This window comes from Carex rostrata, chromosome 34 (genome assembly GCF_964058835.1).
Source record: "Carex rostrata chromosome 34, lpCarRost1.2, whole genome shotgun sequence".
Lineage (NCBI taxonomy): Eukaryota > Viridiplantae > Streptophyta > Magnoliopsida > Poales > Cyperaceae > Carex > Carex rostrata.
The window spans coordinates 1638522-1661483 of record NC_135951.1 but is presented as its reverse complement, the minus strand read 5'-3'; the positions used below and the strand labels follow the sequence as shown (position 1 = coordinate 1661483).

General features: G+C 34.9%; 2 protein-coding genes across 2 annotated transcripts; both read right to left on the bottom strand.

Annotated features, from left to right (window-relative positions):
- Window positions 1-1616: 1616 nt before the first annotated feature.
- Window positions 1617-5731, bottom strand: LOC144548845 (uncharacterized). Its single transcript, XM_078297559.1, has 5 exons — window positions 5437-5731; window positions 4893-5042; window positions 4325-4698; window positions 2450-2702; window positions 1617-2256 (listed from the first exon to the last, which is right to left on the bottom strand). Exons 1-5 carry the CDS (start codon window positions 5729-5731, stop codon window positions 1637-1639), a joined length of 1692 nt encoding a protein of 563 aa, XP_078153685.1. The 3' UTR covers window positions 1617-1636.
- Window positions 5732-15650: 9919 nt separating this feature from the next.
- LOC144548844 (putative staphylococcal-like nuclease CAN1) lies at window positions 15651-17071 on the bottom strand. Its single transcript, XM_078297558.1, has 4 exons — window positions 16872-17071; window positions 16431-16490; window positions 15974-16133; window positions 15651-15722 (listed from the first exon to the last, which is right to left on the bottom strand). The coding sequence occupies exons 1-4, from the start codon at window positions 17069-17071 to the stop codon at window positions 15651-15653; spliced, it is 492 nt and encodes a 163-aa protein (XP_078153684.1).
- Window positions 17072-22962: the final 5891 nt, after the last annotated feature.

Genomic DNA, 22962 nt, shown 5'->3' with positions numbered 1-22962 from the left:
AGTTGCAATCAGAATAAATCCTAATATAATAACCCTGAATGGGAATAAAATTAACCTAACTGGCAGCAGTGACGATCCACGAATGGAATTGTAAAGTTCAAGCTTTAGTATTAAAGTCAGTAGGTAAATTTGTCATACTCAAATAACTATGCAAAAGGACCTATCATAAGAAGAGTCAAGTAAAAAGTCCAATTAAATATCTAACAAATTTACCAAAAAGATAAATTAATGCTCAGTTAAACCATGGTTCAGAAAATCGGAATTGGAATCGGAATCGGATTTTTGACCGCCTAGTTAAAATCGGATAAATCGGCCGGAATCGGAAAATCGGATCGGTAAATCGGGTTTTTTTGGCAGAAGCCTTGTTTTGTAGCCAAAAAATAGGAAAAAATTGATAAAAAAAATTTATAAAAAAACTATGTTAATTAAGATAATATTACACTCATATAATCCACTAATTATTTAATGTATTACAAACATTACAAATATAACATATTTTTATTGCCAGAAGCTATGCCGAGCTGGCTGGATCATCTCATCGTCCTCTGTATTAAAAAACGAATAGGGATATTGTTGTACAGGGCCAAAAAATGAAGAATTATTAGCATCCTCATATCCAACATATGGATTGTATGTGCTAGAAAATTCTGAATTACTACTTGAATTGTAGTCTGGTTGTACTCCATACGTAAATGAGCTTGAATGATATCCTCCACTAAACTCTGAGGTCCCATACACTCATAAGAATTAATATTTCGATGCCTTGCTGATAGTGAGTTAATAATGTATTTGTTTTTATTGTTAATACTCACTAAATTTTTATCAGAAGAACTCTAGTAAGTCACATGCATAATGTAATGAGCATCACATGCAAGAAAAAACAAATTGAACACTAGTCATGCTACTGCTGAGGGCCTTTCATTAAAAAAAAAAAGAATGAGGGCCTTTCACTAAAAAAAAGATATATACATATTAAGTTCTGAATAAGAAAAACATCAAGGGCCTATTTAAAAAAGTGCCAAATATTAGCACTTCTTCGGTGTTCATCTTCTCCTCCTGCACGACTTGGTGTTCTTCTCCCCCTTCTCACCACGGTGGCAAAAATCAACGCCTTTCGAAAAATCAAGTCTTCGGTGCACGGTGTTCTTCTCCTCCTGCACGACTTCGGTGTTCTTCTCCGGTTCTCCCCCTTCTCACCACGGTGGCAAAAATCAGCGCCTTCTCAGTTCTCCATGGTTCGAAAAATCAAGCTCAAATGGCGCGTCTTCAGTGCCTTCTCCCCCTTTCGGGCTACCTTCTCCTCCTGCGCGCCTTCTCCCCCTTTCGGGCTGCCTTCTTCTTCTCTGAATCGACACAGAGGTGGATTCAAATGGCGCGATTTTCTCTGAATCGGCACAGAGGTTAGTCAACTTGAAATTTTTTTGCTTTAAATCGTTTGAATCGGTTCAAATCGGTGTAAATCGGACAAAAAATCGGAAAATCGGCCGATTTTTTCACTGTTCATCCGCTTTTTTTGAAAAGAATCGCACCAACTTGAGAATCGGGCAAAAATCGGGTCGGTCCAGTCCGATTCCGAGTTGAATCGGAATCGGCCGATTTTACGAACTATGAGTTAAACTTACTTGATATCAGACAGTTATACAAGACTAGGCACAAACCAATTTCCCACTGAATCAAAAGGGTAAGGCAACTCCTCAGTTGTACTATCCCCTATGTCATATTTACAAAGATATTGCCGGTCTTTCACGAAGTAAATGCAATTCCCTTTGAATCCAGAAAAGTTACTTGCATTGAAAGATAACCCACGATAAGATTGCACAAACAACATTTGATCACCGATATCAATGATTTTCACCCAACAAGGTTTCTCTTCACCATCACTGAAATAAAGACAGTATATATCAAAGAGCCACTGCTTAGCCTCATAATGGGGGAACAGCCTTAGGATCTTTCCTCCTGACTCAACCAGAATTGTGCGACCATATGGAAAAGAGTTTGCGCCATCTGGTGGTGCGACTTGATAAGCCAACTTTTTGGTTGCAATATCAATAACATTGGTAATGCCAGTTTCCCTATCATTACTGAAGTACTGTCCCATATAATATGCATTACCATAGTGGCCAACCCCTTCTACAAAGATACAATTGTCAACCTTAGGTCGCCAACAAGCCATCATATATGCAAAAGTATTTTGTCGCATGTCAACAACCCCATATGCTGACAATATAACCACAATATCACCACCTTCAAATGGATCTGGACCAATATAGTCGGGAAGGAATGCAGGGACATTAACAAAAGGAACATGGATCTGAATATCTGATCATGAGTAAGAGGATTAAGGAGATACATATCTGAAGTTCCAAAGTAAGAGGCAAGTAAGTAGCGGCATCCGGGGCCATTGAGCCAGGCACGACGGGAGCCTGGACAGGGATAGTATGAACTTTACCAGATGAGAGACAGTAGAAGCGCATAATACCGTTTTCATGGTGTTCTTGTTGGCGATGCTCTAGAAGCCAGGGGAGTTGTAGAGGAGGATCAGTGACTGGGGCTGATAACTGCCACCTCTTGCACACAGCACGGAAGCGTATAAAATCAGAGATATCATGGAGTTTTTTGGCGAAGAGGTGGAGAATGTCTTCTGGAAGTTCAGACCAATTTCTCTCAACATTGGTAGTGCTTTTAATCTTTCGCTTGAGCATCTGATTTTTGGAGAAGACAAGTGTAGTTATTACTAAAGTTAAGAAGGCCTTTTGTCATCCAGAAAATAATTATTGACGTTCAACCCAAAGAAAATAGTTCATACATGCGAAAATTCAACTAAAAAGGCATCCAACAAAGCACAATTAGAAAAGATAAAGGTTCTCAGCAACTATACAACAAAGTTCAGCACAGCAAGAAACATACCACATTTGAGAAAGGGACTGTTCCAATATTATAACCTAATTCTTTTCCTATTCAACCACCATATGCATATGGATATGAAGATGTTAACAATCCTTCATTTGGATCTACAATTTCTTCTTTTTTTGGTTCCAGACAACAATATTCTTATTTTTATCATAATACAGACGACGATGAAGTGATCCAGCCAGCACGTCATAGTTTCTGGCAGTGAAAGAGTGTGTTTATAGTTTTAATGCTTGAATTATATGTAACACCCCAGTAATACATATATTTTTAATTATTTTGGACTTATTTATAATATTAGAAAAGTTGAAGGTGTATTATGTAAAATGAGAAAAACTTTAAAAATAAAATAGAATGAGGTGGCATTATTGCCACGTGGCTTATGCATGGTAAAATTTTATACCGCTATTGACCGGTCTATAGATAAAATCATATCTATCTCTTTGTAAATTCATGAGAGGAAATGAAATAAAGATTGAAAAATGAAAAGAAAAGAGAAATGAGAAAGATCGAAGAAAAATAAAGAGAAATCTTTTGATATTTATTTTTATTTGATTTTATATCCAATTGGAATTCCGACTACGTCGCGTTGATTCCAAACAAGTGTTGCATCTCGAATTGGATTTCTGAACCGATCACTATCAGGTAACCAGACTTCTCTATAATATGTGGTTTCGATTTGTATGGTTTATTTGCTATTGAATTGTGTAATCGGAATATGATAGCATATTTAACTTGAATATTGGTTCTAGATACTGAAATTATTTTTTAATGGACTGGAAATACTGCGAATCGCCTGTTTCAGGGATTCCAACTGGAATGGAACTGATTTTACTGAAAACCTAGACCCAACTGATATTACCGGTTAAATATGCATACGTAATTTGATTTTTAATTGTGTGGATTAATCCAATCCTATTGAAATGATTGATTACTGTTATTAAGCCAATTATAGAGAAGATGCGTCGTTAAATAACTGGTTACTCGGCTTTGTAGCTGATCCCATATTGTTTCTGTTTTCTTTCTGTTGTGACGTAGGTTGACAGGACGGCGGATGTATGCGAGGGTGCTGTTCTGCCGCGTCGCGTGCCCGGTCCGGTCGTCGGGGCGTGAAATTATATTGTATTAGTGGATTATTTGATTGTAATCATTTGTCTAAACATAAATTGTTGACAAATTATTTTTTTATAATTTTTTTTCTATTTTTTTAGTGTAAAAAAAGCTTTTGGCCAAAAAGTCCAATTTTCCGAGCCAAATCGGCCAATACCGGCTGATACACCGATCTGGGATCGGTATCGGCCAGGACCGATCCCGATACTGATATCGATTTTTCCTTCTATGGTTGCAAATGTGCAAATCTTTGACTCGTGACCGGTCATCCAACACTTTGCACATACTAGTTCTTTGTGAGTACATTCGTTTTGTTCATGGCTGATGGAGGGGCAGTTATAGAAACGGCCTCTCCAATCCGAATGCACCGGGTTGGGTGCGGGTTAGGGCTGTCGGATACAAGTGACCAAGGGTTCTCATCGGTGTAGCTTTTCCAAATAGGGTGAGGGAAGCGGCTAGGTTGTTGGATGAGGTGAATGTTGTTGGTACCGGTTAGTACATTGGCATATGAACGAGCAAGGGTGGCCATAGCGGCCTGTGGAATAGAGGCACACGGAGGAGTGAAGTGAGAAGGATGTGGGGAGTTGTTCTTTTTCTTTGGCATGTTGAGTGAGTGAGCTGTGGTGGGGAGATGAAGGTTGAGGGGTTTGGGTTTAATATATGGCATTCTAGAGGTAGCTGTTTGATGGATTTGATAGGGATTTGGTGAAGCTTTTGGGTATGGAAACAGTGATGAAAAATTGCTTGGGTGTGCATACGCAAGTGAACTGTGGCCATGGCATTTTGGTAGACATGAGGTTTTTCTCATGATTGAAAAAACCATTGCACTTTTGACTGATGTGAGTAGTGATGACTATGGTAGTATTGTTTACCTGGGAGAGGGCGAAGCTTTTTTGACTTGGGTGCCACGTTGGGTGCAATGTGTGGCTGCACTCGGATAATCTTTCTGCATCCATCACTGGTGGTGATTTCCTTGAATCGCCTCATTGTCGACTTGGAATTGAGCTCTCCAACAGTTGCCCCTATATATGTAAAACCATGCATGTCCCGTGGTTACTAGCCGTTTGTTACCGTTGGTGTATTTTATGTATTTGGTACGCACAGGTACCGAGGCACATATTGCCTTTTTTCTATTTTTAAAATTACAAGAAAAGACATAGACTTTTGTTTGATTAATAATGAACGACTAAGATCAATCTTTCAATTCTTTATTATTTTCAACAAATTATTTCAAATGTAAATTTCAAATATTTTATAGCTAATTTTATGTGAACATAGTAATTCTAATAGCTTTAAATGTAAGAGAATTTGAATTTTTCCGAATTTTTCCGAATTTTATTACATATATTTCCCTTTCAATCATGAAAAAAACATACATATTAAATTATGAGAGATACAATATATTTTCTTAGGTACCTCCCTGCTGAATCTGATCCTCCAGACGGTAGTAATCCAATTCGTCAAGCAAATTTTCAGCTTTATAGGCGAGTTGCTGAAGGTCCATGAGCAAATCCTCCAGGAAACTATTCTCGGGACGAAGGCGGCCGGCGCTCGTAAGAAGGGAACTAAGCTGCAGCAGCTGCTTCTTGAGGATTTTGAACTCCTCTCCGAGGTCCATGCGCTTTGCCCATGCTTCCAACAACTCCATTACAACCTTGTTGCCCAGAGATCGCATCACCCAGCCGATTGCCGCAATTGACACAGGATCCATGCTACTCCGATAATCAAACAGGGGGATTCAAGTATGTAAATTTCCAATAGGAAGAGATGAGATTGAGGTTTGAAGAGAAGGATAAGTATTGGTTGACTTTTGGAAGAGATAAAGAGGAGCGTGTCGTGTAGTTTTGAAGGTTGTTAGGCGTAACCTAGATAACAATTGTATTAACAAAACAGAAATTTCTTTACATCCTCTCACGAATTTAGCAAGAGTTTAATCAAATTTAAGATAAAAATTTGTACAAATTTTTTAATTATTATTATTTTAAAAATATATTGAATTATTATTTTAAATAAAACTAGAGAACAAACTTTTTATTTTTAAATTTTATTTATAAAACAACTTTCAACTGGGTTTCAAACTTACAACCCCTCTTGTACAGTTATTATTATTTTTATTTTTTAGTCATTAGACTAAAGACAGGTTATTGAGTTAAATTATCCCCAAATAAATTTGATTCATTAATTATAATTTAAATTGAGTTGAATTTGAGCTTGAATCTGTTAAGATATTCAGCCCCAAGTAATTCAAATTTGAATTGATCAAGGTCAAATTCTACGGGATCTTAAATTATTATTTTTGTTATATTTGTTGTTATATTATTTTAAAGACCAAATGATAAATAACTAATAGTTACTTCTTGCAGTGAAAATTAGTAAATTATCAATTGATCGCATAAAAAATTTTATTAGAAAAAAAAAATACATCTTGATTATTTAAGAAAGCTTTAATGCTTGCGGCTAAAACTCTAAACTGAATAACGTTCATTAGTACCAAGCTATGTTTGAATCAAGTAAAATGTTTCATTAATAATGGTCAATTAAAATGTTTTAAAATTTATAACTCAATAGAGCTGCCAATAATGTATTATAAGCAAAATAACTCTAGCCAGATTCAAAATGAGTATGAGCGAGTCAGAATTACAGGCTGAACTTCCCGTCCTAAATTACTCAAGTACCTATTATTATTTTTATTTTTTTGGTGTTAAAATTTAATGATCATCGTCCATTTTAAAATATCTAACTAATCGATCATTCGCAACCTTAGTTATTACATACACAACATCGCATTTTTAATAGCTTAATTTAAATTTATAAACTTTAAAAATTTGCTAAAAAAAATTCGTGCAAGTGCAACAACTATCATGACAGCTGGTTAATTAATAACTCATTACACCATTGTTACACCGAGATTTAAGTCTACAGTGCGATAGGTTTGCACATGGATCTCTCTCGTGGCGTGATTAATTTATACTCCATGGGCACAATAATGATTCATAATATATACCAAGTTGTAACTATTTTCTAATAATTATAAAAGAATAGAAAATACCAAGTTGCCCAAGATTAAAGGCTTGTGGTAACCATGCATCATCCAAGTTGTCCTTAAATTAATATACCATCAAAACATTTCAGAAACCACATCACCAACAACCAGGTTCTAGATATAACTTAATTTTAATCTGACTTCAAGGGCCTTAATTGGCTGGAAACTTGGTCAAACGCTAACTAGTCTCTGGTGGGTAATGACCTTACTCGATAATTATTAGGTCAATTAAATTCATCAAACGATCAAATGAACAAAGGATGAAATTTATAGTTGATTTGATTTGTTCGCACAAATCATTTCTTTAATTTTTATTTTATTTTTAACTTTTTTCAACGACCCAATTAGTAAAAAGAATTCTAATTGTACACGAACGTGAGAAAATGAACAAAAACATTCATACACGGTTTATAATTAAGAAATGTATATAAATGTACTTCAATATTCATACATAGTTTATTTATTAAAAATCTGTGTAGGATTGTAACCAAGTGTACACGGTTTTATTTTAATTAACATATTATGATGTGTTTCAACAATTTTACATGCTTTCTTATAACCAACCGTGTGTTAATGCTCTGTGGGATTTTTCAGAAAAAAAGAAAAAATCGTGGTTCTAATCATATAAGATTTTCTTTCTACCAACCATGTATGAACGTTCAGTAGGATTTTTCGGAAAAAAAAAAAAAAAAGTTCAAATAATTGATAACAACACTCAGGGCCGGAGCCCGAAATTACTATGGAATGGACCCAAATTTTACACTAAGGTGGAGACAAAAAAAAAGTATAAATAATTGAATTAGGAAAAAATAACTCACTACACTATTGTTATACCAAGAATGAAGTGCATTGGTAGTGCAATAGGATTGCACATGGATATCTCTCATGGCATGATTAAATGTATTGTCAATGGGTGCAATAATGAATCTTAACATATACCCAGTTGCATCTATTTATTGTCATTAGAAGAATAGAAAATAGCAAGTTGCCCGAGATTAACGGCTTGTAGTCAACCATGCTTCATCCATAGTTGTCCTTAATTACAATGGGGAAATCACCAACCACCAGCTTCTTCACTCCAAGGGCCTTAAAGGCTAGAAACTTGATGAAACGCAAACTAGTCTCTGGTCGGAAATTTATTATTAGTTCAAAACTTCAAATAATTAATAAGTTCATCAAATGATCAAATGAAGAAACGATGAAATTTATAATTTATTTGATTGGTTCGTGGCATCCTTTGCTGGTTAGGTCAAGGAAGGCTGCGGAGATTGCTATCAGCGTCCATATAATTTAGATCATCACTAAATTATAAAGTTATTAATATACATTCTACACATTAAAGGCCCCACTTCTCATCACACATATTGAACCCGATAAATAATACTTAATTTGATCACTTCATAACGGGTCTAAATTTTGACAGTCTATTATTCAATATATATTTTTATTACATATAAACCCACATATATTGTAATTAATTAAAATTAATTCCAACATCCTCAACTATTGTCATTGCACATCCAGACGCATAACGAAGGAGAAAAGAAAAACAATTTCCAGTTAGATAAATTTATAGGGGGGTAATCTAATAAGCTAGGCATCATCATCAACAAAAGAGATGGGGGAGTGTCGCACGAAGGGAGGGTCGTGGGAAAAAACAAAGAGGAACAGTAATCAGCGATAAAGAAATCAGGTTTAGTCACAGTAATTTTAATTGAAGGGCAAAACAGCCTTTTGACTGTTTCATTAATATAAATCATAAATTTTAAGTGGTTGAATTAAGATGTGGAGATATAAATAAAACAATTGAGTTTTGATGGGGAAATAACTAAATTTTGAATTTTGATGGGGAAAGATATAAATTGAGAAGTTATGATGGGGATATATATAAATTTCTCAATTTATAAAAGAAATATCACGCACCCGTTTGCTTAGAGGGAACACCAACCAAATACCAAGCCCCATCAAAGACCAAGACTTGGGGATTTGGGATCAACTGGTAGGTCATATTCCAAGTCTAGCTTAGTGCGTCTTTTGTTCAAAACCAACTAATAGAAGTGATACCTTTACAAATTTTATAACCTTATTGTGCTCTTGAGTTTTGCCACTCAAGGTGGTTTTTTCTTGAAAGTCGTATATTGTATTATAAATCTGTGGACTTGAAAGTTTTATTCATATTGCCTCTTCAAAATTAAAGGCTATTTAATTTGACTTGACGCTGTTATTTTGTTTTGTTCCCTGCATATATTTTACCAAATATTATGTCTGGCTTCTTCTAACTAGTTTTGAAACTATTTTTGGTTTTGAAAATTATGTTAATATCTCTACATTTTTATTACAAACTTGACACATATCTATAGCCAGCCAATTTAAAATTAATTTGCATGTTGGAGAAACTTCAAAAGTTGAAATTGATGATATTTTGTTGACACCCTGAAGATTTTTTTCTTTTTTTTGCTGTCATAAATATAATCTTACAGAACAAAATTTCCAGAAAGGTCCTTTCCACGTGTAATACACTTTTTTGAAGGGGCTTATATGTAAAATACAATATCAGCTGCCTCTTTATAGGAAAAAGAGACTCTCCTCCATTTGTAACACGCCTTTCCATATATAGGACATAATCTTTTGTGACATAATGCGCTTTCAAAATATAATTTTTGGCTCAATAGTAGTGGTGCTCCTTACCAATGGCTTAAGCTCAAGTAGTGCAAGATGTATGGCAGAGCATCAATAGTGTTACTTTTTTCCTAGATATTATTATATCATTTTTTTCAAATATTTGTCTTACAGCTAACTGATGATGACATAGTTTTTGTACCAAGTATCTGAGCTTTGCATCAAAATTTTGAAACAAATTGTATATAATTCAAATAATAACATACTTGGTTTCTTGACCTAAATTTCTATTTGGGAAATAACCCTTTATCTAAATTTCCTATTTTTGACATTATGGACCCATTCGTCAGCGCCTGTTTTAAAATTAATTCCCTTACCACATTGATGGTTATGGCGTGCCTTATACTTAATGGTTTTGGCATGGAGAGGAGCGCACTATACAATAAACCGCTCTCCGTCAGAAGAAGAGTCGTCATCTGACAAGTGAGATTGAGAAGAGATAAGTGGTGGTGAGATTTAATTTCTTCTTAGTCGCCACGAACAGAAGCAACACTATCTGAACTTATTTTCCTCATTATTCTCAGTATATAAAAAAAAAAAAAATCTAACTTTTCGTTGCTTAATTCGAAATTTTAGATCAAGTTCAATCAATTTTGAATAGATTATACGATGAAGAAAATAATATTTTGATAACTTTGGAGATCGAATTAATCTATAAAAAATATTTATGTAAATAAAGAAAACTAATACAGTTTCTGCTACACGAATTTATATTTTGAGCCGAACTAGAAAAAGAGCCCTTGTATAATTCATTCTTTGTTTGTTTGACAATAAAAATATTGAGAACTACAGCAGAAAAGATCTGTCACGCGCGCGTAAAAAAAAAAATCAATCATTTTTTTGTGACATAGAATTGATGTTTGCTATGCATCTCCTAAGGACTGCATCATTAGAGAAATGAGGAATCAATCCCAAGTAATACTTAGGGATGGTTTTCTGATAAAATTGGTTTGTGCCACTCATTTTATTAAAATTTTAGAAAAAAAATCTTAAATTTTTCTTAGTAAACTAAATCTACAACCATATTTCATCAGTAATTTATTGTGTAGCAGAAGTTTAATCTCAAACTATTAACCTCATACTATATAGAATAGAGAACACCTTATAGATTATTTCCAAAAAATATTCATCTTATTGTACCCACATCAGCTGCATCTCTACCAAAAAGTGAAAGAAGATTGATTGGTGTTTTCTTATAATCATATTGAAAAACAATGTGAAAGAAGATTGATTGGTGTTTTCTTCAACTTATTCCTGCCTTCCTTCTAGCAGTGCCAACCGCAGGGAGGATTACCACGTGGTGAAGGTGGTTGACCTAGTAAATAAAATAAAAAACATATAAATAGGAGGACATCAATTTTACAAGAGACTGGTTAACCGTGTTATCTTTTGTGCTTTATACAGTCAAAAACTCAAAATAGGACATTTCCCACATAATACAAATTTTGGACAAGACATCAAGTATGTTATTACTCGAATTATATACAATTTGTTTCAAAATTGGTGTGAATTCGGAAGTACAAGTTAAATATACTATGTTAGCTATAAGAAAAATATTTGAAAAATGATATAATAATAACAACCAGTTTTATTCACACAAAAAGAAATTAAATAATAAACGAACTTTGATAAATGAACCCGTGGTACCTGGTCCGCTGCGAGCCCGAACTACTTGAGCTTGGCTGATAAGCAATACGCCAACGGTAAGGAGCACCATTATTGTGGTAAGAATTATATTTTGAAAGCGCATCATGTCAAAAAGAAATTATCTTTTATGTAAATGCGTGTTACAAACAGAGAAGGGCCGGGTCTCCTCTTTTTATAAAGAGGAGGATAGCTTGTGTTGTATTTGACATATAAGCCCTTTGAAAGAGGTGCCTTTCACGTCCATAAGGCCCTTTCAGGAAATTTTATTGTGGACAAAAAAGATAGTTGCGGTCTTTCTAATCTTGTTAAAAATGTCAACAATTTGAAGTTTCTCAAAGCTGTAGTCCAACATGAGGGGATGATAAGGATAACGACATTTTAGATTTGTATGCTAAATAGATGTACCAATTTGCAATAAACATGCATAGACATGTAACCAAATAATGCACGTTTTACAGGTAACAATCGGAAGAAAAATCAAATATGGCGGCGAGAAAAATCAAATTGCTACATGCACCCAAGTTTGTCATATCCCACTCTAATTAAATTTCCATCTTGGAATAAAACTAGAAGATCTAATCAACAACGTAAAGGACCATTATATTTGTTTTGACCAATGCTCAAAAAATCAGAATCAGAATTGGAATTGAAATCGGAATCGGTCATTTGAGCGTGAAGTGAATTTGAATCGGGTGAATCGTTCGAAATATGCTGTACCAAATTGAAAACTTGAATTATTTTTCGACAGAAGATTTTTTTCCTAAAAAATAGAAAAAAAAAATTGATTCAAAATTATTTTGTCAAAAAATATGTCAAGACAAAAGATTATCCTCAAATAATCCACTTATATAATATAAACAAGAGTTACCATCAAAAATCATAACAAACAATTATCGCCTCTATATCTATCTCTCTCCGCTAATTATTCACAGAAGATTAAGAAAGAGAGAGGAAGAAAGGGTACAATGGTCATTGCAAGATTAATTAATATTGTAAAATAAATTTTAATGTTTAAAAAATATTATTTAATTATATTTGGAGATATTTGATATATAATAGACTTAGATTGGACAAATATGTGAGTTTCTATAATTTTTAAGAATAAATATGTAATTATAGATTTTAGAGGATTAAATACGTAATATTGAAACTTTTGAGGGATATACATGAAATTCCCCCTATGAAATTTGGTTTGGGCCTTCTGAACCAGGGTCACAATGCATACAAGATAGGGTTGCTAATGGGTGGGCTTTAACTCGAACCCTTGTCCAGTTTAATAGAATTGCAAAGAGCTCAAACTCGGATTCAACCATTCAGACCGGACCAAATAGGTAGTTTACAATTATATTTCCTGAATGGGATTGGACCCAACATGACCCACCATCGTGTAAGAGATGACCCCACCCACATCTGACCCGATTTTGGCTAAGAGTTAATTCAAATTCAAGTACCAGAAGCAGACACTTCAATTCTTTTCCAACCACTGTCTGTACTAGGGCTGGCAAAAAAATTCGAGGTTCGTGATTCGATTCGGGTTTGATTCGGGTTTGATTCGAGTTTAATTCGATTCGAAATGGGTTCGAATTGAAACGAACCAAACCAGGTTCGGTTCGGAATTAATTCAAACCAAACCCAAACCTAGTCTGGTTCGATCGAAATGGGTTCAATCATTTTTATGGTTCAAATCTCATAATAACATCGGCCGTCCATTTACCTGATGAAATTAAAATCCAAGATAGAGAGTCATAATTTAACTTAGCCGACACTCCCTCACTCTCAAATCTCAATAACCTAGTTCTCTCTCCACCTCTCCCTAACTCACTCTCACTCTAGCTCTAAAATCTAGCTGACGCTCTCAGCGACTGGCTGTCTCTCCGACTGTCACTCCTCTCTCCGGCCTAGATGACTGTCTCTCCTCTCTCTTCGGTCGTCTCTCATAGTTCATACTAGGAAAGCCGTCTCTGATGTATTTTTTCATAAACAATTTTTCAACTTAAAAACACTCATTTTATAGTTCATGCTGGTAAAAGGAAGTCATGTGAATTATCCCGCGAGAAAAAATTAATGTATAAACTACTGGTATAACTAGGACTGCTAAAAAATAATTTAGTTCGTGATTCGATTCGGGTTCGATTCGAAAAATGTGTAGTTCGAAATGGGTTCGGTTCGAAATAAGTTCGGTTCAAAACGAATCAAACCAGGTTCGGTTCGAAATTAATTCAAACCAAACTCAAACCTAAGGTAAGTTCGATTCGGTTCGGTTCGTTGCCACCCCTAGTCTGTACTATTTAAAAATCAGAAATGGGTCAGGTCAAACAGGGTCATGACCTGACCTGACAGGCAGCAGGTCAGGTGGTGCAAACTGAACCCGGGCCATGGAGCCATCAGGTCAAGTCAGTTCAATGATTGCCACCCCTACCTGACTAGTATGATACTGTTACAAAAAAATTATAATACTTAAATTCAGTATATCTGAAACCACACAGAAAACAAATTTTGAATTATTGGAACTTTCTATCAAGGAAACTATACTGGTATGTACCAGTTTTAACTTACCGCTGTGATTCAACTCAAGATTTTTTGGATTTGTTTCTATCAAGAAAATCACTTGAACTAAAAATGTTTATTAACTAAACTACTAAATTTTCAGGTAAATATCGAAATCGGCTTGTGCCTCGTATTCCGCTCGCCGCAATATGTACCAGAGAGAGAGAGAGAGAGAGGGAAAGGAGACTAACCTTGACTGAGGGAGAGGGACCTGCCTTGTTGAAATTTCAGGTGCTCGACGCTTGGGGCACCATGCAATGGCATGAGAGAAGGAGGGATTGAGGTGCCGCAGCCTCGCAAGAGAATCAGAGAAAGAGAAATGAGAATGGGATGGATAGGGGAGTGTAGCAGTCCTGGCCAAATTCTCGGAGTAAGGAAGGGGGAATTAGTGATTCCTTGAATAACCCAAATTTTGAGTGTATCCGAAAATAGAGAGGTGAGGTTGAGTCACGTTGACGGTGTTGTCTATCGTTTCAGCCATCTGTGCCTAATGAATCGGCTTGCTCTGATAACAATGATTGTTAGAAAATTGGCTATATGCGCAGCCCAAATGCTCTATGTTTTAATAGAGCTCTCTATTTCACATAATGACAAATACTAAATTTTCTAAACTGCTCAAAAATAGTAACTCTTTCTGACACTTTATTTTTCTATCGTTACTAAAATCATCTCCTGCTTACATAATATACCTATTACAAATTCTATTTTTAGATCATCACTACCTCCATAACATTCTAAAATTGATACATGCTACCACAATTAACTATAGCTTCTGACTACTAAAATAGAATATGCTAATCACGTACAACAACTTTGATCAATTTTGAACAATTTCCAACACAGAAGCCAAATTAATAGAAGTTCCAAAATGAAGATGTTCTATAATTTTTGGATGTTCTCCACTCAAGAGATACAACAGTACCATCTAAATATTATATGCCAAAAAGAAAATGAAAAGAGAATTGTTTTTTTTTAAAGACCATAGAATGATTGACCACGGACATCACTAAATAATTAGCAGATAATAAAAATGAGTCGCTAAATAATTAGCAGAATAATAAAGTAATAGAAGATTAAAAGATCACATGCCACTTCATAACCATGCAGAAATAAGAAATAATATACATCAACATATGCAAACCTAATACAATATATTAAGATGAAATAATATACATAACTTCATTAATCAAAATCGTTAGATGCCACTTAACAAAAAATGCACGCCATTTATAAAATAAAATGTTAGCTCATATTTCTACAATTGTTTTTCCTTCTCTCCTCACGTTTATATTCCCAAGGACTTTGTGGGTTGGAATTAGCCCAAAGTCCTTTTCTGCGTACTTGAGCCTCCACTTGCCACTGAAAGAAAAGAGTATATTGTCAAAGAAAACATACAAAATAATTGTTTAGAAAGATTTTTAAATTAATGCAAAAAAATAATAACAGAAATGAGAAATAAAAAAAAGATGTGTTCATAAACATACCCGAGCAAGCTCCGGACGTTTATCAAAGAAGTCATAATGCCAGACATGGCCCTCCTTCAAAAGGATTTCCTGTATTATAAAATTAAAATGACATAACTTATATTTTCAAAATACTAATTTAGATTTAGAATTGTGAACAAATGACCATGTAATCTAGTGTTCAAGTAAACATTCCTTGTTTATTCACACTTCAAGTGAATAGGGATACTTTCAAGGTGACCTTAAGCATTTCAGGTTACTTCTTTGATTGGCACAGAATAATACACAAAGCTTCCTTTCACACATACAATAACTTGTAACCTCTTTTAGTTAACAACGATAGCAAACTCCCATCCTCAAATAATCCGAGAAATTGCACGATGATTAATCCACTAGATAAGTCAAAGACAATGACTACATGTTTCGAATTACACGAACCTGGCTTTACTGTAAAGAACACACACGGAAAGCACTCAAAAGGCTATTCTTTTTCCAATCAGTTCAGCTTGAAAACTCAAAAGGCTGAGATAACCAAACCACCCTTTCTTTCAAGTAAAATAATCTAATAAATTACCTGAAGAAAGATATTGCCGAGGTACACGTCCGCTAATAGACGACCGTAAGGATCGGTGCCATATGTCACTAATTTCAACGATTTTCCCCCAATTAAATTTATTAGTGCTTCCTTGGCCTCCTGTCCATAGGTCATGCCCATTTCTGGAGCATCAATGCCCCTATACAAATTCACAACTTTTGTTTTTAACTTGGCATGAAAACTTGATAAATATATGTAATGAACTCTATAAAAATTTATGTGTAGACAGGTTATCAAGTGACACATGATCTTCTAACATGAATATTTCTACTATTGTTCTTTCTATTGTTGTTACTACTATAATATTTTATCCATACTTCCATAATCTAATTCTATTTAATGTTGTACTTTGGACTTAATTCTAACGAGTGTATTAATAATATTGAACTAAGTCAGCAGTTAAACAACATTTGGAACAAAAATAGAGAATGCTTACTTTAAACGGACTCTATATTCCTTTACAAGAATTTCCTCATTGCATGAACCTCTTTTAATCCTACAATTACAAAACGAAAAATAACAGTACTTCAAATATAAGCCGATATAAAATGCTTTGGTGTAGACATTAGTATTAATTGTTCGGTAGACAAGCTATGGTCCCAAACTATATATATATATATATATATCACTCATTTGAAAATATTTCTTCATTCAAGCAAGAGGAGTTCTTTTTTTAAGGTTGTATTGTTCGGTAGAAAAGTTATGGTCCCAAACTATATATATATACCACTCATTTGACAATATTTCTTCATTCAAGCAAGAGGAGTTCTTTTTTAAGGTTGGCTTCTGGCAAGAGCAGTTAAGCAAGTTATAACCACCGTTTCAAAGATATACGTACAATATGTTGTATTTGGTAGTATGAAGTAATGAATGATACCTGTAGCCTGCTGTATTAATTGCATCTTGTAATGCATCGGCTCTAATGAAGTCTTGAGCAGCCCGAGCATGCATTCTTGCAATCACCATAGTATGTATCTCCCTTGGCACTATACATGGTGATCGAGGGTCAGACACATCCGCATGAATTATCATGCCATCCCCATCTCCTATTAATTTCGGATCCACCTGCAATAGCATTTACTCACTAAATTAGCCCATAACTATAGGTACTAAGCATTGATATGATATAGTTGACAAAACTTATATAAATAGATTATAAAATGCAGCTTCCATTGGCTTTTCATGAGTTAGTGTTGGATTGTTAATAAATTATATAGTAATATGTGTTGAGAGAAAAAGAGGCTTTCTTTGTAAATCAAGACAACCATAATTAATAATAAAATTACTTCAGTTAGCCACCCCTCTACAATATAACCATACCTAATGTAGGTTTAGGGTTTAGGGTTTGACGGAATAGTTGAAATTCACATTCTTGTCAAAAAAAAAAAAGAAAGAATTGAAATTAGTACTTAAGATGTAGTATGCTAAAATAGTGTACTCTTAAATTTTGTTTTATATATAACAAAGACAACAAATTGGAATTTAGGAATGAAAAAAGGAAGATATTGAACATTCCACGAACACATTTTGTTTTCTCTATTCTACTGAGGATACATACTAAATTAAATAAAAGTAATTCATGCGCGCATATGCCAACATTAAGATATGCACTGATTAGATTTATAAAGAAGATTATTCCATACCGGTAAACTATGTATTACACATGGTACATATTGTGATGTTGCAGATTGAGGTGGATATTCAGGTTCAGGTTGAGGTTGAGGTTGAAGTCGATGTCCAGCCGATAGAAGAAAATGTGGTAGATGTTGACGTTGAAGTTGAGGTTGAGGTTGAGGTAGAAAATATGGTAGTAAAAATCGGTTTGAGTATACAGGGAATGAAATTTTTAAGGCAGGATCTATTGCTCCCACCATCTGGCCGGATTGAAACTGTAGAAGCTGCCCGTGTGCCATCGTTTCAATGTCTTTCACTTTTTTTCTCTTTTCTCTCTCTCTCACATTATTTGCTTCAAGTTAATGGAGAAATGATTAGTACTACTCAGCACTCATATTTATAATAAATATGAAGTTTACATTTATGGAAATATAATCATTTTCTTTAAAAGGAATAGGCTCCGTTTTGCTAATAATAGCATGTCTAACTATAAAGTTAACTGTGATTAAGATATCATCATTTCTATATCTGGAAATTATGCTAAATAAAAATAAAACTAACGTTCTATTTCTTCAAAAATAGAAAGTCGAATATCGAAGGTAATGAACGTGTATGACAAGGTGTACGTGTACGTAGTGTGTTATTTATAAGCCTGCCTAGCCAATTAAAATGCATTGCCTAATATTATACTCATATCCCAATAAGAATTTGGTCGTTTGACTCAAATCTTAAATGGCTCATACCATTTTTACCACGTAACATGACAAAATTCATTCATTCATATCCTACACAGCTCATGAGACGCAGCCAAAAAAACAGAAAAATAGAATGGATAAAATATAATTTTATAATTATTTGAACAATATTTTTTTTGTAACTTTTTTTTAAAAACATATAGTAATATAAACATTTTTTTTTTTTTTGGGTGGAGGTTTTATCCAAAGGGCTTTGGAAAAAGTCCCATTCAAAGTCAGACCTAAACCTCCCGATCTACATCAAAATTTGCACAAACGGTTTAGATTCAAGGAGTCATTTGCATTTATTAAGTTTTAAATTTATTTGCACGGATCACAATGAAAATTGGATTTTTAAGCTCACCTTTAGATGAGATTTTGTCCAAAGTCCTTTGGAGAAAACACAATCCCATATTTTTTTCAATTAAGGTAAGACGATGTCGAATGCTACCTTTTAGGTTCATGTGGTTTGGGACATGCTAAGTTTTTATATGAAATATTTAAAACAAAATTTATTAATCTACATTTCATAAGAATTTCACAATTATCTTATTTTTTATTTAGTAATTCCTATTTTTGCACTGTATTAATTACTAATATTCGAAATACATTAGTTTATAAGTATTCTAGATAGTTTGAATTATTTCTTATAAGTTCAATATGAATCTCAATATTTTATGATGACGTTATAAAAGTTCTTCTAAGTGCATATTTTACTTCATTCAATTAAATTAATTTTTTCACGGGTTTAAAAAAACTACAAAATGCCCCAGAATTTTTTTATATGCTCCAACCATCATAATTTTTTACAGTTATTTTCTCTACTGAACTGTCAAGAATTATGACCGTCCACTAGGTACATAAACATCAAACGTGATGGTGATCTCTCACAAAGGCGATCTCTGAAGGTGATCTTTGAAGTTTCTTCCTTTACCATATTCTTTCTTACACATTATTTATTTAAGCATATGATATCTACGATCTAGGTTTTTTTTATTTTTATTTTTTAGTTCAAATGTTTTCATTTGAACATTTAGTTTAGTGTTTTTTATATTCAAATCTAGGGTATCAAACAAAAAAAAGATAATTTTGTGATTTAGTTTAGTGTTTTTGTTTTGAGAATTTATATTAATCAGTAAATAGTTGTTAAAATAATTTCAAGCAATAAATTTTTTTTTTTTTTGGTCTTATCCCTACTACATCTCTCAAATTTCATCCATTATAGTACATATATGGGAGTAAAAATATATCTACTACATATATCGTTTATATTTTACAAAATTTGCAGCTAAAATATGAGAAAGCTATGAAGGACAAGTATGGAGAGGATAAAGAGACATGGCCCAGATACGACGCCGATCTCTGGTTCACTACGGGCGTTGATGATTAGAATATCCACGGCGATAACTACAGTCTCGGTGCTCTAGGTAAAATAAACATTTTTTGAAATTTTTAATTTATTTTTAATTTTGTCAGATAATACTAATTGTCTTACTTTTAATGTTTCAGGCAAGACGAGAGGCATGTTTCGCTCTGGTGGGTCTACCAGTGCTCGGTCACACTCGTCACAGTCATATTCTTCTATGCCTTTTAAGTGAAGGTGCATTATTTCGCTTGAATCAAAGCGTGGTTGTATATGTATATATATAATATATCCCCATTGCCAAGCACATTTTAATAAATACTAAAAAATTCCAAAAAAATGTAAAATTTAGTTGCCAAGCACATTTTAATATGGAGATTATGTTGAACGGTTCATATTGTTTGTTTGGATTTTAAAATCGTAAAAATAACTTATAAAAATATGATGTAAAGATGTGTCACCATAAAATAGTGTAATTAGATATCTATATACATGTCAAAATTCTTACCACTACACTAGATTTCACATGTGTTATCTTCTAGATAAATATAGTATTTAACTATTTTTCACTACAAATTTGATTTAAATTATCTCTCCTCCTTATTAAGGAGCTTAATGATTTCTACTACATAATTTGCTCCCGTTGCTGTGCACGGGCATGATTACTAGTCTTCACATATGGAGACACTATTAGAGTGCCCTACACACCTTCATTTGGAGTGTTGTATTAGGGTTGTAAATGCCCTATTATCTTGCTAATTGGAGACACTACAAGAGTGCTCTAAACACAATCAATTGGTGAGATTTATTTGGGTTGTAAATGCCTCGTTATCTTCACATATGGAGACACTATTAGAGTGCCCTAAACACCTTCACTTGGAGTGTTGTATTAGGGTTGTAAATGCCCTATTATCTTGCCAGCTGGAGACACTAAACACCTTCATTTGGAGTGTTGTATTAGGGTTGTAAAATGCCCTATTATCTTGACATCTAGAGACACTACTAGAGTGCCCGAAACACCAATTGGTGTGTTTTATTAGGGTTGTAAATGCCCCATTATCTTGACATAAGGAGACACAACTAGAGTGCTCCAAACACCTTCAATTGGAGTGTTGTATGGGGCTTGTAAATGCCCCAAATTGGAGTGTTTTATTAGGGTTGTAAATGCCCTATTATCTTGCTTTCTAAAGACACTACAAGAGTGCTCCAAATACCTTTAATTAGAGTGTTATATTGGGGTTTCAAATGTCCTCTAATCTTTCCAAAAAAGACACACTACTAGAGTGCTCCAAACACATTAAATATGACTGTTTTATATAAAATAGATGTATTTAATCAAAAGAAGACATATTATGTGATTGGAGGGTTGATATTCAATTTGAAAATTCATCTTTCACTCTCAGCCGTTGGCGGATCAGGATAATTACGTGCATAATATAAGGTATAAGAATGGAGATACACACACACACACATATATATATAGAGAGAGAGTGTGTATATATACATATATATAGTAAGGCTTGGGTGCTATGGATAGCATAGAGGGCTACGGTGCTACGACTCAATATTTGAGTTTTCAAAATCCTAACGGTCGATCCGAACCATTCATCTTGTTCTCCACATTAATATTTTAGATAGGTAGAAAATCAAATATTTGAATGGTGCAGAATTTTTTAGATCAAGTTTTTCTACCTAGCTAAAAAAATAGTAAAATTTTTCCAAAAAATGTAAAATTTGGTATCCAAACACATATTAATATGGAGAACAAGATGAACGGTTCGGATCGACCGTTAGGATTTTGAAAACTGAAATATTGAGCCGTAGCACCGTAGCTCCCTATACTATCCATAGCACCCAAGCCTTACTCATGTGTGTGTGTGTGTGTGTGTGTGGGTGTGTGTGTGTGTGTGGGTGTGTGTGGGTGTGTGTGGGTGTGTGTGTGTGTGGGTGTGTGTGTGGGTGTGTGTGTGTGTGGGTGTGTGTGTGGAGGTGTGCGCGTGTGCGTACGTGTGCGTGCATGTGAGTGTGTGTGTGAGTGTGTGCGCGTGTGTGTGCGGGTGTGTGTGTGTGCGGGTGTGTGCGCGTGTGTGTGGGCGTGTGTTTGTGTGTGTGTGGGTGTGTGTGTGCGCGCGTGTGTGTGTGTCTGTGTGCGTGTGTGAGTGCGTGCACGCGCGGGCGCGCTTGTGTGTGTGTGTGTGTGTGTGTGTGTGTGTGTGCGTGTGTGCGTGCGTGTGTGTGCGGGTGTGTGCGTGTGTTTGCGTGTGTGTGTGTGTGCGGGTGTGTGCGGGTGTGTCTGCGTGTGTGTTTGCGTGTGTGTGTGTGTGCGGGTGTGTGCGGGTGTGTCTGCGTGTGTGTCTCCGTGTGTGTGTGGGTGTGCGTGTGTGGGTGTGTGTGCGGGTGTGTGCGTTTGTGTGCGTGTGTGCGTGTGCGTGTGTGTGCGTGTGTGTGCGTGTGCGTTTGTGTGTGTGTGTGTGCGTGTGTGTGTGCGTGTGCGTGTGTGTCTGCATGTGTGTTTGCGTGTGTGTGGGTGTGTGTGTGTGCGTGTGCGCGAGTGTGTGCGTGTGTGTAAGTGTGTTTGTGTGGGTGTGTGCATGTGTGTGTGGGTGTGCGTGTCTGTTGGCATGCCATTTAGGGACACAACTGGATTGCACCAAACACCTTCATTTGAGTGTTTTATTAGGTTTGTAAATGCCCTTCTATCTTACCATATGGAGACACTACTAGAGTGCTCCAAACACCTTCAATTGGATTTTAGTATTAGGGTTGTAAATGCCCTATTATCTTGCCATATAAACACGCTACAAGAGCGCTCCAAACACCTTAAATTGGAGTGTTTTATTAGGGTTGTAAATGCCCTAATATCTTGCCTTCAGGAGACTCTACTAAAGTGCTCCAAAGACATTCAATTAGAGTGTTTCTTAGGGTTGTAAATGCCCTATAATCTTGCCATAGAGAGACACTACTAGAGTGCTTTAAACACCTTCAATTAGAGTGATGTATTCGGGTTCTAAGTGCCATATTATCATGCCATATAAAGACACTACTAGAGTGCTTCAAACTTGCCATAGAGAGACACTACTAGAGTGGTTTAAACACCTTCAATTAGAGTGATGTATTCGGGTTCTAAGTGCCCTATTATCATGCCATATAAAGACACTACTAGAGTGCTTCAAACACTTTCAATTCAGGTTCTAAGTGCCCTATTATGTTGCCACCATGCTACTGCCCTATCTCGTAGCCTTATTGTGATTAATGAA

Excerpts from the sequence above, each read along its gene's own strand:
- LOC144548845 (XM_078297559.1), bottom strand. The coding sequence starts at position 5,731 with ATGGATCCTGTGTCAATTGCGGCAATCGGCTGGGTGATGCGATCTCTG. Across the intron at positions 2,703-4,324 it reads CAGCCATGAACAAAACGAAT|ATGCTCAAGCGAAAGATTAA; the intron begins GTACTCACAAAG and ends TCCAAAAATCAG. Across the intron at positions 2,257-2,449 it reads CTTCTACTGTCTCTCATCTG|ATCCATTTGAAGGTGGTGAT; the intron begins GTAAAGTTCATA and ends ATATTGGTCCAG.
- LOC144548844 (XM_078297558.1), bottom strand. The coding sequence starts at position 17,071 with ATGCTATTGCAGGTGGATCCGAAATTAATAGGAGATGGGGATGGCATG. Across the intron at positions 16,491-16,871 it reads ATTAATACAGCAGGCTACAG|GATTAAAAGAGGTTCATGCA; the intron begins GTATCATTCATT and ends TTGTAATTGTAG. Across the intron at positions 15,723-15,973 it reads TCGGCAATATCTTTCTTCAG|AGGTTACAAGTTATTGTATG; the intron begins GTAATTTATTAG and ends GTTAACTAAAAG.